Below are 16,955 nucleotides of genomic sequence, written 5' to 3'. Positions count from 1 at the left end.
TGGGCCCGATGCCTGCTTCCCTGCCCCCAAGCCCCGCTCTGCCTGAGCAGCTGTCCCATGCAGCTGTCCCATCCCCAGCTGCCCCACACTGGCTCCTGTCACCCCACAGGGCCCGAGAGCTGGCCACTGTCATTCCAGGATTGTGTGGCTTCGGGGAAGGGATGAGGGCAGCCAGCTTCCCTCTTCCTCCCTGAGTCCTGCCCTGGCCTGGGGTCCGTCAGTGTGGAGAGACACACCAGCGCGCTCCAGCATGGTCTGCGCCGTTTCAAAAGCACGAGTGTGTCACCCAGGCTGACAGTGAAAAACGGGCAACAGCCATGTGTCTAATCGTAGAGTACTGACTACATGCTTTGGGACAAATCTGTGTCTGGGACTCTAACCCTAGGATCCTTGGGGGCTCCTGAATGGACTTAATGGGGCCTCTGAACCCCCAGACATTATATGTAAAATGCTGCCCATACCTGAATTTTCTGGAGGAAGCTGACCCTCCAAAATGTGAAACGATCAACAGGATGGAATCCTACGCAGCAGGTGAAGTTACATTGTGGGACATTTTACCAGCACACGCAGAGTGTATTGTCGAATGAAAAAAGCAGGTTATGGATCCTTCTATATGCTAAGAGCCCAGTTTTGTTTAAAACCATCTGTGAAACACACATGCTGCAAGTTGAGCTACTAAAATGAGGACAGTTTTTATCTCTGGGGTGAGAGAAAAAAATTTTTTTAATTTGTGTTCATTAACTCTGTTGAATGTTCTGTTCGTTGGATGTTCGACAATGCACACTTGTGCCCTTTGTGAAGAGATAGTGGTGGGAGCTCTCGGTCCCTTTTCTGAAAGGCTGGAACTCTCCTCCTCCTCCAGCAGGCCCCTGGCCCCAGAGAGGGCTACGAATCTGTGCCACAAGCCACTGTCTCCCCTCTGGGTCTCCAGCAGTCACCCGCTAACTTCCTGGCCTCCTGGCTTTGACCAGCATCCATCTGGGTATTTCCAAAGCCTGAGAAGGTCTTATGTCATTTCCCTCCAGGCCCTGCCCAGTCAAGGGGTCTATCCAGACTCCCAGCTGTCAAACATCAAGCAGACGAGATGGCTTGTAGGCCTACACTGCCTAGCTGTGTGACTTTGGGCCAGTCATCTAACCTCTCTGGGACTCAGCGTGCCGTAAAATGGGATCTCATGTTAGTCCCTCCCTCTGGGATGATCTGGGGCTGGCGGGTCCCGAGTGCCTGTCAACTTTGTTCCCCTTCCCTCCTGGCCTTGACCTACCTGCCTTCTCTTCTTCCTGCCAGGGAGCATCAGGACCATCAGGATGGGGTCAGCCTGTATCAAAGTCACCAAGTACTTTCTCTTCCTCTTCAACTTGCTCTTTTTCGTAAGTATGACCTGCACTAGCCCACCGCCTCCCACAGAGACTCTCCTCTGGGGCTGCCCAGGCTCAGACCCTCCAGAGACTCCAGGCCACAGGGTGGTGGTCAGGGGCAGCGGGTGGGGGCTGAGGATAGACCACGGTGAATGGAACCGGTGGGGCCAGCCAGGAGATGGCCTGCATTCCAGCTGGTTCTGTGGCAGAATGCTGGATGCCCATCCCCGCTGTCCCCTCTCCTGGGGCACTGAGGGCTGGGCTGGTCCGGGTTGGAGGTGGGCTTGGGTGGGGAAGAGCACCCCGGGTGTCCCCTAACTCATCAGCAGAGACTTCTCTGTGCCGGCCCCCGACCCGCCTGCACCCCCTCTGAAGATCTTGCTGTTACAGCTGCCACCCCTCCCCCACCCTCACGCCCACTGTGGGGGATGTACCCACACCCCCCAGAGGGTGTGCAAGAGACCCACAGGCTTGGGGCCAGAGTGGGGACACACACCCCTCCCCCAGACCCACCCTGGCAGGCCCCTCCTTAGGTCCCTGAGCATAGGGCTGCCCAGATGTGTAAGGCTGGTGAACATCTGAAACTGGTTTTCCTGGGACCTCAGTTTTCCTCTCAGGCCTGACACTGACTCGTCTTGCTTGGAGTTTTGTGTGTGTGTGTGTGTGTGTGGTTGTGTATGTGAGTGATTGTGTGTGTATGAGTGTGTGCGTGATGGGGCAGGGGGAGGGTGTGATGCGTGTGCATGAGCGTGTGCGTGTTGGGGGAGGGGGAGTGTGATGTGTGTGCAAGTGTGCACGTGTGTGAATGCATGTGTGAGCGCATGTGATGGGGCAAGGGGAGAGTGGTGCATGTGTGAGTGTGCACATGTGTGAATATGTGTGCAGGAGTGTGTGTGTGATGGGGCAGGGGGAGTGTGTGATGCATGTGTGAAGTGTGTGAGGGCGTGTGTGTGCGATGGGGCAGGGGGAGTGTGTGCTGCAGGTGTAAGTGCACGTGTGTGTATGTGAGTGTGCATGAATCTGTATGTGATGGGGCAGGGTGTGTGTGCATGTGTGAGTATGTCCGTGTGTAAACGTATGTGTGATGGGTCAGGGGGAGCGTGTGATGCATGTGAGTGCACGTGTGTGCATGTGAGTGTTCATGAGCGTATGTGATGGCAGGGGAGCGTGTGATGCATGTATGAGTGTGCATGTGCGTGAATGTATGTGTGCAAGTGTGTGATGGGGCAGGGTGTGTGTGCACATGTGTGAATGTATGTGCATGAATGTGTGCATGATGGGGCTGGAGAGCGTGTGATACATGTGTGAGTCTGCACATGCGTGAATGTGTGTGTGCATGAGTGTGTGTGTGTATGTGTGAGAGAGACGGGGTGGGGGGGAGAGTCCTGAGAGGCCTTCCTGGGTGCAGGGTGCTGCTGGGGGCTGTCTCCTCTGGGTTGCTGGTTTATCCCCTACTGTTAGAAAATCAGGCTGAAAAATAGGATGTTTATTATGATTCAGATTAACTCTTAAAAAGTGCACACATCCATGGATATTTTTGAGAGAAGAAAGTGCCTTTCAATGTTCATTTTGGGATTCCTGAGAATTTGGATTTTATTCTTATGCTTTCCTGCCCCTTTTCCAAATTTTCTACAGCAGACACGGATTCCTGGGGAAAAGTTGTTCTACATTGCAAGTTACATAGGGTCGTAGACAGTTTGGGAAATAATCATTCTCAACTCCCCCTCCTAACTGTGCCCCAACACACAGACATGAACGTGTTCCCGGCACTCCTACGGACCGCTGAGGTGCCCCTGCCCTGCCGCTGTCCAACCCTGGCTCTAGCCCTGGTACCCTCCTTGAGGACCATGCCAAGGCCTTGCTGCGGCTCTCATCCCCTGTGGACCGCAGCCGGGTCTGGAAGCTCTGCTGGGGGCAGGGCACCTGGGCTTCCCCAGCCAGATAGTCAGGTCCCTCCTGGCTGGACCCCGGCTCTAGAAAACAGCGGCCATGCAGCCAGAGCCAGGCCTTTCTTGGCAAGTGCTTGGCTCCTGGGCCTCCGCCCGGCTTCCAGGGCCAGCTGGCTGGGACTGGGGAACAGGAGGGTCGCAGTGCCGTGCTTCTGTTCCCAGGGACCCTAGGATTGGAGAGAGGCAGCTTTGCAGTCCAGGGGCCCAGACAGCCAGCTCACCGCATGCAGCGGGAGGGAAGGGTGGAGACTTCGTGGAGAAAGGAAACAGGGCTGATGGTTTTGGCCAAGGGGGTCCCTTCTCCTCCATGGAGCCAGAGACTGGAAAAGCTGGTCCCTGGCCAGAGCTTTGGGGGCTGGCTGAAGTCCGGTGTTAACCCCCTGTGTGCAGGGGCCTGAGATGGCCCACCAGAATATGGGGAGGGGTGGGCAGGGTGAGGGGGAGCTCTAATCACAGGAGGGTGCAGGGAGAGGGGAGGAGGGACAGTGTACCTTGGTTGGTTCGTCTCCTTGTTCACTCACCACTCATTTACCAAGTGGGTATTTGACCCCTCTGTGCGTGCAGACCCCGGTTGCGGGTGCCAGGCGGATACTCACCAACAGGGGAGTTGTGCTTTCTGCTCTGGGGGCTCTGTTCGGGGCAGGGGATGGGTTCCAGCAGCAGCTGTGCAGCATGCTGGGCATGAAGGTTACGGCCCCCAGGAGAGCAGGTTACAAGGCAGCTGACCTTGTCGGGGTGGTCCGCAGAAGCTCCCTGGGGTTAGAGGCAATGGCGGTGGGGGGAGTTCCAGCAGAAGCATCGACGTCCAGTGTGGGGGAGTGGGGCGGAGTGTGGGGCTCCGGGGTGCCTGCCGCGCCGGCCTTCCGGGGAGGATCCTGCTCTCTGTTCTACGCACATCGGGAAGTGGTTACGTGATCAGACTTGTGGTTTGGAAAGTTTGCTCTGGCGGCCGTGTTTGCTCACGTATGCTCACATGTACATGTGTACATCCTTGCCTGCAAACTCCTGGCCCCAGACGCCCCAGAAGATTACCTCGTCAGCTTTTCTGAGGTTCACAGAAATCCAGGAGCTGCTGAGGCTCTGCTGTTCCGGGGGAGGGACGCCGGTGTGAGGGTCCCGGCTCCTGGCAGAGCCCTGTCCGGAGATTCTGGTGGAGCTGAGGGGCGGTTTGTGGGCAGTGGGGGGGGGGGGGGTGCCCCATAGTTCCAGTCTGGGTTCACAGAGAAAGAGGGGGCCATGTGCCTCCCCAGTTCTGGCTGGCCGCCTGACTGGGCCTCTTCCTGGCTGGCCCACAGCCTCCGGGCTGGTTCAGCCGCTCCAGATGGCAGTCTCTGGTTGGGAAACCTGCAGAGGCCCCCCTGGGTTCTTGCTGGGGACTTCCTTCATGGGTGCTTGGAGACAAGCTGAGGAGGTTAGCTGGGCAGTCCCGGATTTCGATCTCCTTGGGGTTGTGCTTGCCCAGAGGGAATTTTCTGTCCCGCCCTCGCAGGAGGTGAGCAGGTCAGGCGCTCTGCTGCAGGGCTGGGGGGGCACAGGAGCAGACCGTGGGCCTAACGCCTGGCCACTGGCCAGCTGTGCCATGACGTGTGGGCTCGGGGTGGGCAGGGCCTCAGGAATCTCTAGGAACCAAACTCCCCTGTTCTCTGAAGTCCCCCCTTCATTCCAGCAAGCAACGTTATCTGAGACACGCCCACCCAAGGGCAGACCCTTCCCCTCAATGGTTCCTCGGTAGCCTCCCTGTCCCCAGAGACTGGCTTTCCAGGTGACGTCCCAGGACGTCCCAGGATGGGTCCAAGTATCCTGCAGCTAGTGTGAGACACTGTCTGGCCTGGGGTCATAGTCAGACCTGGCTGTGAGCCCCAGAAGGATGGAATGGGTGACCCTTGGCAAGGTCGGGGCCTCTGTGTCCCCATCTGTAATGTGACGACAATAACAGGACCCACCTGGGAAGGAGGGAGGAGGAGACAGGGTGGCTGCTAGGAGACACTGGGGAAGAATGTAGGGTTATCAGCAGCTGCTGTTCTCTTTAAGGGGGCCTGACTAGGGTAGGGTAGGGTGAGTGAGGTTCTCGCTTGGGGATGAGGAACAGCATTGCAAAGTGCCTATCAGGGCTTGGCTCCTGGAGTGGAGTGGGTGAGCACAGGAGAGGGCCGGGAGGTAAAGATGTGGGGTACCCCTGGGAGGAGGCTGCACCCCTGAAAGCTAATAAGTTTGGTCTGACCATGTATGGGGGTGGGGTAGGGGAGATGGGAGGCACGAGGGACTCCCCACACATGGCCTTGCTGTCTGAATGCCTGGGACTTGGGGTATGGAGCCTGAGGATGGAGGTGGTGCACCCCGCACCCCCGGGGTCCTCCTGACCTGGTGCAGGGGCAGCTGGGCAGGGGCCCCCTACAGGCCCCCACTGACTGCACCTTCTCTTTCCAGATCCTGGGCGCGGTGATCCTGGGTTTCGGGGTGTGGATCCTGGCCGACAAGAGCAGTTTCATCTCTGTGCTACGTAAGGGTCCCTTCCCCTGATCCCCCTGCCTGGCTGGCCCTGGAGCAGTGGGCCAGGGCAGCCCTCAGGGCTGCTCACAAGAACTTGAACCTGAAAGCAGGTCGCTTTTCTAGCCATCCTTGGGGCCTTGCCCAGGTCCTGTGCTGACACTCTGCCCCGGGGCCCCCCCTCTGCAGGGGTTTTTGGGAGGAATTTTCTCTCCCTCTCCACACAAAGCTGTTGTTGTCCGGAGAACACTGGAGGTTGAGGGAGTCTTGCTGTCCCAGCCCGGACCCCTTCCCTCAGCCCTGACCTTGAGAAAGCCTCTTACAGTCTCTGTCCCTCCATTTGCCAGCTCAGCGAGATGTGGGCCACACTCCATCCCCGGTCAGTTCAGAGAAATAAAGGAAAGGCCGGGAAAGACAGATTGTCAGGAGTCCAAGATGTGTCTGCTCTGTGCCTGGCACCAGCTAGGTTCTTTGGGCCTCTGGACTGAGGAAGAAGACGCCGGGCATAGCACCCACGGTCTGGGCTCATTATGGGGCTGGCAAGGGGCCAAGCATTTTGCCCATGAAAATTGCCTTGATCCCTCGACCGCCGTGGGAGGTAGGAACTGTTCCTGTCCCGCCTGACAAATGAAGAGACGGGTCTCAGAGAAATGATGTCCCTGGCTCACGTTCCCAGAGCTTCCAGTGGTAGGTTTGAGACTTAAAACTCCAGAGCTTTGGTCTTAAATGCTGCCCGTGGTAAGGGGAACCACAGCATGGAAGCCCCTTCTCTCACTCTTGAAAGGAGGAAAGAAGCCCAGGGCACTCCTGCACAGATGGTAAGAGCCCTTCCCGAGCTACCCCCAGCCTCCTCCAGGAAGCCTGCCAGGCTTGCTGCACTGACCTCATGGATGCCCTGAGGTGTGGACAGGAGGCACAGCTGAGGGCCCCAAGTAGCACAGTGATGCCACTGCCCTCAGTGAGTGCATCCTTGGCTCAGTTCCCTCCCAGCTGCCGCTGAGGCAGCAGCTTTGGACTCAGGCCCATGACAGCTGCTTGATTTGAATAAAGCGGAACCAGGCTGGGACGGGTGATGGAGAGGCCACACCTGTCACTGTGGCCCCAGGGGGCTAGGCCTCCCCTCGGACCTGAAAGGAAGCAAGGATGAGCCACCCTCCAGCCACATCCGATGCAGCCTGGGGCTCTTGGCCCTGCCTCCTGCTGGGGGTTGGGGGGCTGCAGACCGTTCCCCTATTCTGGGGTGAGGCTCTGCATTTCCCACCCCAGTGGGCTGCCCATGCTCCCCACGCCTTCCCAGCCTGGGATGCACCCTCCGCTGCCCTGATTAGGCCCCGGCTCCCCACTTCCTGTCCTGGGCCACACCCAGCAGGCACTGCACCAGGGGGCAAAGTCGAGGCCCAGCTCACCCTCCGCATATCTGTCCCGTGCACCTTGCCCCAGGCTCCAGGAACCTCTAACTGCTCCTCCTGCCTCCTCCCTGTTCAGCTGGAAGACTGTCCAGCTGCCAGAAGGCGGAGGTCCCCCAGATACACTGGTAGATGCACCCAGAATGTTTTCACAAATACAAGAGTCCTGGGCCCACCCCAGGGGATCAGACTCTATTGGTGTGCGGGCGGGGGCCTGGAGCACTGTGGTTTTTAAAAAGCTCCCCGGGTGATTCCCCAGGCAGCCGGGGTTCTGAAGCACTGATCCAGCAGAGAGAGAAGACTTGCTAAGAGTCACACAGGGCTGGGACCCAGGGCTCTGACCTACTATGGACGTTCCAGGCCCATGTGACACAGCTCTCCCCTCAACCTAATTGGTGAGGACTCCCTACCTGGGAGTCCACGGGGGGAGGTGTGTCTGTCCCCATTTCACACTGGAGGAAACGAAAGCACAGGAAGGGAAGTTGACTTGTCCCAAAACACTCAACCAGGAGTGGGAGCTGGGATGTGAATAGGGGCATGGATCCTAAGCCCCCATACCCCGAACCCCAATATACTGCAGGGTTTTCACACTCGCTACGCAGTCCTGCCTTAATCCCACCTTGCTCTGTGGTCAGGAGCACAGACTCTGGAGCCAGGCTGCCACGGTTCGAATCCTGGCTCTGCTACCTCCTAGCTGAGTGATCGTGGGCAAGTTACTTCACCTCTCTGGGCCTCTTTATCTGGAAAATGGGGATAATCATCAAATCTCTGTCATAGGTGGTTGTGAGAAATGAAAAGTGTTTAGAACAGCTCCTAGTGACCAGTCAACCCTACAGAAGTGATGGAGTTGGTAAGAACATCTTGAAGAAGTAGGATTTAGTTCCATTTCACAGAGAAAGAAACAGACGCCAAAGGATGGCCTGCCCAGGCTCAGACCCTGCTCGCAGCAGAGCTGGGATGGGAACCCTTTTCTTGTCGCTTCCGGTCCCTTTCATTTGGGGCCACTTCTGCCTCTCTGATACCTGCCAGGCCCGGCAAGACCCAGACGTTTCTGCCATGCACAGTGGAGGGCCTCCCCAGAATGTCCACTTGGCCCCTTCCTAAGTCAGGGTGCTCAGATCGGGGCCAGCCTGAGATCCTGGGTGCGGTCAGGGACTGGTGTCCGCTGGATGTTCTGAGAAGCTGAGACCCTGCGGCTGGGCTGGCCTCCTGGGGGAGAAGCTGAGTTGGGAGGTCTCAGCCCTGGGTCTTGCGTGCTGGGCATCTGAATGGCCTCTTAGCCTGGCTGGGCATCAGGGCCCTTAGGGACAAATCAGAATGTAAATCTACCCTCATGGGCCTGGCGTGGACATGAAGTGATGTGGAAATGCAGGGATGATCCAGATAAAGAGCCTTGTTCTGGCAGGCACGCAGTGGATTCCAGACTCTGCCAAATTTCTTTTCTCTGGGAGTCATCCCTGGGAGGAACCCAAACCCAGGAAGCTTAGAAAAAGTGGCATTGGATGGCCTCCTCCTGACTATGCTGATTGCTGAGAGCAGGGCGCCGAGGACCTAGAATGAAAATGGGAGCTCAGTGCCAGGAGCCCCCCACGCTCACCCCAGCAGGGGCACTGCTTCCCCACTCCCCTCCCCACCCCACCTGCCTGGGGACTCCTGTGTGGAGCTGGGGGGTAGGCAGCCCTAGAGCGGGGTGGGCTGGCCAGGGCTCCTCCCGAGCTCCAGAACATTTCTGTCTGTGACCGGGAAGTGGGGCTGAATCCGGCCCTCCTGTCCACCCACACTTCAGCTTTGTAACGATTGCTTAAGGGCGCTCAGGGGCCCTCGGTGGCTGGGATGGGGATCTCGGCTTCTCTCAGGCCCCCCAGGAAGCTGGCCGGTATCCTCCCTGCTGACAGCCACTTGTGTCAGCTCTGGCCATGCCTTGCCTGGCACATTAAAATTGCAGGTTCCGGGTGGCCTCCCAGGAACGTCTGTCCAGTTGTGACGGACCCAGGAATCTACTTCCCTAACAGGTTCCCCTGATCCAGTAATGCACTCCAGGCTGCTCGCCAGCTTTCTGGAAACATCCTGCGCCCGCTGCCTCCCGGAGAGTGCAGGGGCTTTTGTGGGGGGAGTCTGCTACCCCCTGCCAGGGGGAGGCCCATCTGCCCTGGCTCTTCTGGCGTCTGACAGCCTCTGAGTCAGGGCCTCTGGAGGTGGACGTGGGCTGCGCCCTGTTCTGGCAGGGATGTGCTGGGCTTCTTGGGAACTGCTGGTCTAGCGCTCTGACGGAACCCCGACCTTCGCCCACGGGGCGGCCCCAGAGAGGGTCTCTTGTCATCAGGCACCTCTCTATGTCTCAGGCATATCACAGGTCAGAGTCACACGGGCCCACTCTGCCTCGCTTTCTTTAAGTACATCCCAGCTCCTTCCTCCTTGCTGCTCCCTCCCCCTGCCTGCAATGCCTTCCCCTCTCAGAGCTTCACTAGGCTGCTTCTAGGTTCTTCTCTGCTCAGACCAGCCTTTCCCAACCACCCAGCCCCCTCCCCACCCCATGGCTGTCTCCGTGTCCCTGTGGCTCTCTCCACAACTGGGGGATCTGTGCTGTGCACTGTCCCTGCTCCCTGCCCCACTGAGTGGCAGTTCCTGGCCATGGGGACCTCAATATTCTGACTCCTGTCTCCCCAGCAGCCAGCACAGCGTCTGGTGGGGGCTGAGCCCGAGGGGAGCAGGGTTTGACCTTCGGCCTTCCCCCCGATGGTGTGCTTAACGAGGGTGAGACAGCGGGGCCCAACTGAACGTCCTTCTCTCCATCCCCAGAGACCTCCTCCAGCTCGCTCAAGGTGGGGGCCTGCGTCTTCGTCGGCGTGGGGGCCGTCACCATGTTCATGGGCTTCCTGGGCTGCATCGGTGCCATCAAGGAGGTCCGCTGCCTGCTGGGGCTGGTGAGTGCCGCCGGCCAACTGAGGGGCACCTGCGTGTGCCCTGGTCCCAACTGCGGGAGCGCCTGCAGGGGTGAGCAGGGCAGGTGCACCCCGGGGGGGGCAGGACATGTGACTGACTCCTTGCTCCTCTGTGTCCCCAGTACTTTGCCTTCCTTCTCCTGATCCTTATCGTCCAGGTGGCCGCAGGAGCCGTCTTCTATTTCAACATGGGCAAGGTAAGCACTCTCCTGGCCCCCGGCTGGGTTGGGCTGGGCTGGGCCTGCAGGGGGATTGGTCCCAGGGTGTAGGGGAGACATCAGGGGCCTCTCAGCTGTCTCAGACAAACCCAGAAGGTCCGGTCCCTGTGATCTCCTAGGGAGATGCGAGAGGGCAGCATTTTGGGCAGGGTTGCCGTGGGCCTGAACGCAGCTCTAACCCAGCACCTTGTAGCTGGGGCACGGTGGGCAAGCCTCTTGCCTCTTGGGGCCTGTCTCCCCTTCTGCAAATGGAGGGCAATAATAAATTTAGCTTCTGGTTCTGGTGAGGATTCAGGGGGATTATCTTAGTAAAAACATAGCACAGTGCTTGGCATGGTCAACGCCCAATAGATGTTGCTCTTCTTGTTTTTATTCAAGCACCTCAGAAAGTACTAAATCCATGCCACTCATCCATAGATGGGGCCCAGGGAGGAGACTGTCAATAAAAAAAATAAGTTTGTGTCACAGGGAAGGCACTCAGCTTTAAGGAATAGAAGATCAGGCTGACATTCACTATTGACTTAATCAGAAGTCAGACTGGAATCAGAGACAATGCTTCTGGCTGTCTGTTCAGCATCCTCACCATGCCACTCACTAGATCACTCCACCCACCTCATGGTTGCAAGATGGCTGCCAGAGCACCATCTGTGCTGCTGTAGCCAGAACAGAGGGAAATGGACAATGCCAGCCCCGGGCCATCCCTTTGATCAGAAAAGCAAGTCCTCCAACAGTCTTCTCCAGATTGGGTCACAAAGGCACCCTGGCTTCAAGGGAGCTCTAGAGACACAGGCACAAGGGAGAAGGGAAGCCAGGAATAGCTGTTGGGTGAGCCAGTTGATTGTGACTATCAAAGTTAGCACTTATGGAGCACCTACTGTGTGCACACAGTATCTTCTAGAAACTTTACACACGTTGTCTCGTCGTTCTGGCAGCTGGGCCTGTGTTTCATTGACAGACAGGGGAGACAGGTGTTCAGAGAGGTGTCAAACAATACTGTCAGTAATATAGGGACTAGAACTCCCGGCATCCCTGCGGTTGGTTCAGTGCACACCATGTACTACCGTATGATGCTGGCCACTTTGCTTTCATTCTTTCACATGCTCCCCATGCCTTCCCTCTCATGGTAGCATGAGAATCCCCATCCGACTGAGGGGCCAGTCGGCCAGTGGCTGGGCCACGCAAGGGCCCAGAGCTCACCCCAGACCCACTGCACGTGGCCCGTGCCCCGGATGCCCCTGGGGGCCACCGCTTTCCTCCAGTGCTACAGTTCTTACCCAGCGATTTGGGAGGTGGAGCTGGTGGCTCGTGGGCTCCCAATTTTACCACTCGAAGGTCCGGTTGCTTCAGATCACTCTTAGAAGGAAGGCAAGAAAACATTGCACCAACATCAACAACTGACACTTTGTGAAGCCTAGAACAAGGCTGCCACCCCCTGTGGTGGGCAGACTATGCTCACTGAGTTTTTCCTCCCTGGGGTCCTGTGCGGTCATGGGCATGATACCCTCATTTTCAGATGTGGAAGCCAGAACGTAGAAATGAGGCCCCTTGATCAAAGGTCACACGGCGAGTAAGCAGCAGGGCCAGGCTTTGAACCCAGGCGGCTCCTGGTTCATACTGGTGTGATTTTCATTGCAGTGTCTCCTACCTGAGTCTGTTTTACTTCTTTATAATCCACTCCTAGCCTCTTTCCCAGAAGTAGAGTCGAGTTCCAACACAGGCACCAGGTAACTAAAGTCAAAATGAGAGGGACTGGAATGCACATTGGAAGAGGAAAAGCAGTGGCCCTGACACCAGGGCACCAGACACAGTAGTTGAGGGCTAACTTGAATATTGAGCTTCCCAGCAGCCAAGGCAAAAGGGGAAATAGTGGTTTCAGCAGATGAAAGGAAGCTCGCTTGGGTACCAGATGGGAAGGCAGCATTTAAAGGAGGGCAGCTCTTTTCTCAGTGAGGATTGTAAGATCTGGTCTTTATTTCTGCCCTGTGGCACCTAGGGCTTCTCTGGGACCCAATTGGTGGTACATTATAATCAGGGTGGATAAGAACTGGGCCCTGGTGAGCTGGGTTCCATGACTCAGAAGGCGGTCAGCTCTGTAGGGGTCTCGGGCAGTCTGCCTTCTCACCATCCGAGTTTCCCCATCTCATAGTAATAAAGATGGCCCCCATCTCTGGCCCCTGTTGAATGCCAACCACATGCCAGGAGCTGAGCTAGTAACTTGATACACACTTCAGCTTTACAAACATTTTCCAGTTTTAAGAAACTGAGGCAGAGAGCAGCAAAATGACTTGGCCACAGCCATGCATAGCTCACATGCTTCAGAGTGGAGAATTCTGTCCCCATCCCTCTGACCCAAGTCTCATGCCTCCCTTTCCAGCACCCTGCCTCCCTGTGGGCTGGTATGATCTCCGCTTGGCTGACAGCCAGCATCTACGCCTCAGTGGCATCCCACGGCCCCAGAGCAAGGCTTGTTTGGAGAATCAGGACTCCTGACTCCAGTCCAAACTGTCCGTCCTACCCCATGATTCCCTCCCCTGCCTCCTGCTCCTCCTCCCTACCAGGCTCCATACCCCTGCCCCCTGGTCCCAGTCCACCTCACCTTGGCCCACCTCTCCTGCAAGGCAGAGGGACATTTCCTGGCTCTGCTGGGGGACGTTCTGGCAGTGCTCTCTCACTCAAGTTAGAATGAATGATTTATTTTTTCTTTCCCAGCACATTGTAAATCCCGGTGGAAGACTAAACATGTCCTTGATGATGTTTATTCCTGCCGATGAGGTCCAGCTGGGGAGGTGGGCCTTGTTGAGCCTAGAGGAAGAGAACTTCTAGAGGCAATGGGCTGTCCTTCCTCTCACTCTCCAGGCCTCCTGGGCAGGTGGAAGGGACCAAACTACTGGGATTCCCCCCTGCCGCCCCTGCCCGAAGTGGTCTCCAGGGAGACTCATCCCTCCTGCCCTGATTTCCCAGCAGCCACGGTTCCCGGGGCAGCAACAGGGGAGGCTGGGGGCCTGGGGCAAGGCACATGGCCTCTCGAGCCTGGGCTTCTGTGTCTCTAAATTGAAGGGAAAAGCGGCTGGGCCCGCACTCCCACTCCCCCAGGGTTGAAGGGAGCGCAAACTACAACACTTTTATAAGATAGCGAAGGGGCCAAGGCCTCAACTCTGGAACTTAACCACCCCTGTTGGAATCGCTGCTCTAAAGCCCTCAGCAAGTTACTCAGCCTCTCCGTGTTCCACTCATGTCACTGGTCAGACAGCAGTAACAGTACAGGTCCTCTCCCCTTAGCCGCAGTTCTGAAATCCGAGAACCACTCTGAAAAGCAAAAATGCCCTTTGCAGCTCATTCGGTGGCAGAATCAAACCCGAAGAGAAGCCAGGCTATTCGTGGCCTCTGTGTACCCCATTCAGGGGGCCCTCGGGAATTATGAATGGGAAAGAGTGCGGGGTATGACTCAGACCCCAATCCTTTTCTAAAATTGGAACACTGCTCAGTGCCAAAGCACCCGGGCCCCAAGGCCCACCTCCCCAAGGCCATCTCCTAGCTCTTTGCTGCGGATTTGAGAGCCCCGCCGAAGGGAAGGGCCTGAGTAGCGCCTGGCCCTGAGCAGACACCTCCTGGACTCCTTGGGAGGACTCACTGGTGGTCACCACCATTAACTTCATTAACGCTTAGTAAGGGCTCAGTAAACAGCAGCTGTTCCTGTTGTCTTTGGTGTTAGTCTTAGTAGAGCCATGGGGGCCAGGATTTGGGAGTGAGGATTCCTCTAGCTCTTTCCTCATCTCACCATGTGTATCCAGCCCCTGTTCGGTGGGCCCAGCCCAAGTCTGGGCTTCCAGGGCCCTGTGTTCTCAGCTGGGGTCTGCCTCTGGCTGCCCCAGGGGCTTGGACAACTTGCCCAGCCTCTCGGAGTGCCAGCTGACATCTCGGGGGCCTTTCCCAGCTTTGACGCTCTGGGATTCTGACTTGTCCTCTCCAGGTAGGGGAGAGTGGGAGAGGGTCACGAGGAAGAAAGGGAGCACTCTGCTGGGACATGCCAGGCACTGGCCTTGGCGTACTCACGCAGGCCCTGCTGCCCCCCTGCCCAGTGGCCCACAGGGGTGAGGCTGCTGAGGCTTCAGTGGATTATGTCAGGGGGCTGAGCAGAACAGCGGGGGGCTGAGCGCTTGGAGGGGAAGGAGCTCAAGTGGGGCTGGGTGGGTGCTGGGGGTTGGGGTTGGGGACAGTGGCCCAGGCACACTGCTGTGCCCTTCCTCACCCTGGGGGAGGCTGGTCAGGAGCACGGTGATTCCCTCCCCCCTCTTTCCCTTTCCTACCGGAGAAGCTCAGAGGAGCCAGTGTGCACGCGTCCCAGCGCCCTAACCTATAGGTGGTAAGACGGGTTCCCCGAGGACAATGCCGTTCTGTGAGACGCCTGCTCCCTGTGATGGAAACTTCCTGATCCCCTGGCCCGGGTTGCTACCAGCCTTGGGGGTGGACAGCTGGAGCTAGGACAGAGAGAGGTGACCTTTGTCTTCCCTTTGGGGAAGGGGAAGAAGGTCTCCAAGCATTCCTTCTGGAAGGGGATCATGGAGAGCAGCGGGATGGAGATTCTTTTTTATTTTATTTTATTTATTTGACAGAGTGAGAGAGGATAAGCAGGGGGAGTGGCAGAGGGTGAGGAGGAAGCAGGCTTCTGGCTAAGCAGGGAGCCTGATGTGGGACTCCATCCCAGGACCCCCAGATCATGACCTGAGCCGAAGGCAGATGCTTAACCGACTGAGCCACCCAGGCGCCCTGGGATGAAGATTCTTAAGGCGCTGGGTGCTGGTTGCCTGTGTGGCTCCTTGGCTCTCTGGCAGTGGAAGGTGGAGCCTGACTCAGACCCCGCCCTCAAGGAGCTTACTGGAGCCTGGGGAGTTCTGGGTTGCTAGTTATGTACTTTGCTGCCTGCTTTCAGGAAAGACTCAGGTGCGGTGACTAGGAGTAAACACCACCCCACCCCCCCGCATCCACCACTACCAACAAGGGCCCTCATTTCTTACTGGGATCCCAGGCTGAAGCCTCAGACCCACTGTGTCTGCATTCCGGCAAAGCACCTGGCAACATGTCCTGTGGGATCCCCAGGAGAGGACAGGAGGATGTGGGTCCATTTCATTGCTTGGGGAGGGCACCTTGTTCTCGAGGGCAATTTGATGCCTGGAATAAAGGGCATGGAGAGAGGTCGGGATACCATCCCAAGGAGTGGTTGGAGGAGCCGGAGAGGAGAGGGGATGGAGGGAGACGCAGTCTGGTCTTGAATATCCGAATGGTTTCTCCTGGGAGATAGTGATCCGATTTGTTTCAACTGGTCCCCTCTGGAACTAAAATGAATAGCTTGTATCAAGAGCCTCCCCACCCCTGCAATGTGCCATTCTATGGGGTCCTGAGTTTCCCGTACGGGGAGAATTTAAGCAGAGCCCAGGAAGGTATGGGAAGGGCTCTTACAGAGGTCTCTTCTAATCCTGCCTCTGTGTGAAACAGCAGGCTTCAAGGTGGAGTGCAAGCACAGCCCTGTGGTAGTGGGGAGCCTCCCCCAGAGGGGACAGTGGGATGGGGGGGCGGAGGGGGGTGTGGAAACAGTGGGGGTCGGCCACGATTAAGATCGCAGGCTTCTGGGGCCTCCCGATCAGGGTTACAGTCCCCTCTCTGCTGCTTGCTAGCTGTGTGATCTTGGCAAGTCGTGCCTCTGGATCTGTTCTCTGTTCTGGGAAATGGGGAGGAGGGACTGGGCAGCTTTCCAGGACTGGCCTCCTAGGCGTGTGACCTGAGTGGTTACACAGGGCCCTCCGCTTCAAAGGGTCCATGCTTGGTTTACACTCTGATGCTGCTGTGTTGAAATTCGTAATCCTTTTTAAGCAAGGGACCCTGCATTTTCATTTTGCTCCGGGCTGTAATTAATGCTGCTGGTCCTGGGAAGAACTGGTTTTTGTTTTTGTTTTTTTTAAATCCTGGGCACAACCCTTCATTGCCTAGATAGTAATGTGTGGGCCAGAGCTGGCTGGAGGCTCTGCGTGATCCAGATTTCTGAAGGCTGCCCCTGGGACTCTGTCCCTCTCCGTCCCTTGATCTGGCTCTGGCTCTTCTCTATCAGCTCCCTTCTCAGGCAGGCAGTCCCCGTAGGCCCTTGTGTTGCCTGATGAGCAGAAAGAGAAGGTCACCTTGGGTGACATGCCCATCCTTGAAGCACTCCCTGTGCCCAGGGTGGGAGAGGTGGCCAGTGGCAGCCTGGGACTTGCCCATGGCAACGAGAGGGGGTCAGGGCTTCCGGGCTCATGAAGGGATTGGAGGGGTTACCCCTAAGGAAAGGAAGTGCTGTTTCTAGAAGGGAGAATCGGGTGCAGCGCAGGGAGAAACCCCAGAGGTGGGCCCTACAGGGACGAAGGGAGAGAGTGGGCATCTTACCCCTTCCCCTCCCCACTCTTGTCTCGGGCAAGACCTGGTTGCCAGGGTGACCGCCCCTGAGCTCCCGACTTGGCCTCCCGGGCAATGGGGCTCCCAAGGCATGTGCTGAGAGCTGAACCGCTGTTGTCCCTGTGGCCTTGCTGGGTCTCTCAGCTCCCTTCTGGGCTGCCGGATGAGGTGG

General features: G+C 57.4%; 1 protein-coding gene across 1 annotated transcript in view; it reads left to right on the top strand.

Annotated features, from left to right (window-relative positions):
- Positions 1-16,955, top strand: part of CD82 (CD82 molecule) — a 49,788-nt gene that overhangs the window by 25,261 nt on the left and 7,572 nt on the right. Inside the window, exons 2-5 of the mRNA XM_046016535.1 lie at positions 1,288-1,370; positions 5,735-5,807; positions 10,000-10,124; positions 10,265-10,339. Coding sequence (XP_045872491.1) covers positions 1,308-1,370; positions 5,735-5,807; positions 10,000-10,124; positions 10,265-10,339 — 336 coding nt within the window. The 5' untranslated portion in view covers positions 1,288-1,307. The remainder of the gene's footprint in view (positions 1-1,287; positions 1,371-5,734; positions 5,808-9,999; positions 10,125-10,264; positions 10,340-16,955) is intronic.

Source organism: Meles meles, chromosome 8, assembly GCF_922984935.1.
Source record: "Meles meles chromosome 8, mMelMel3.1 paternal haplotype, whole genome shotgun sequence".
In the NCBI taxonomy this organism is placed as follows: Eukaryota; Metazoa; Chordata; class Mammalia; order Carnivora; family Mustelidae; genus Meles; species Meles meles.
Note: the sequence above shows the minus strand (reverse complement) of the source record. Positions and strands in the feature narration are given on the sequence as shown.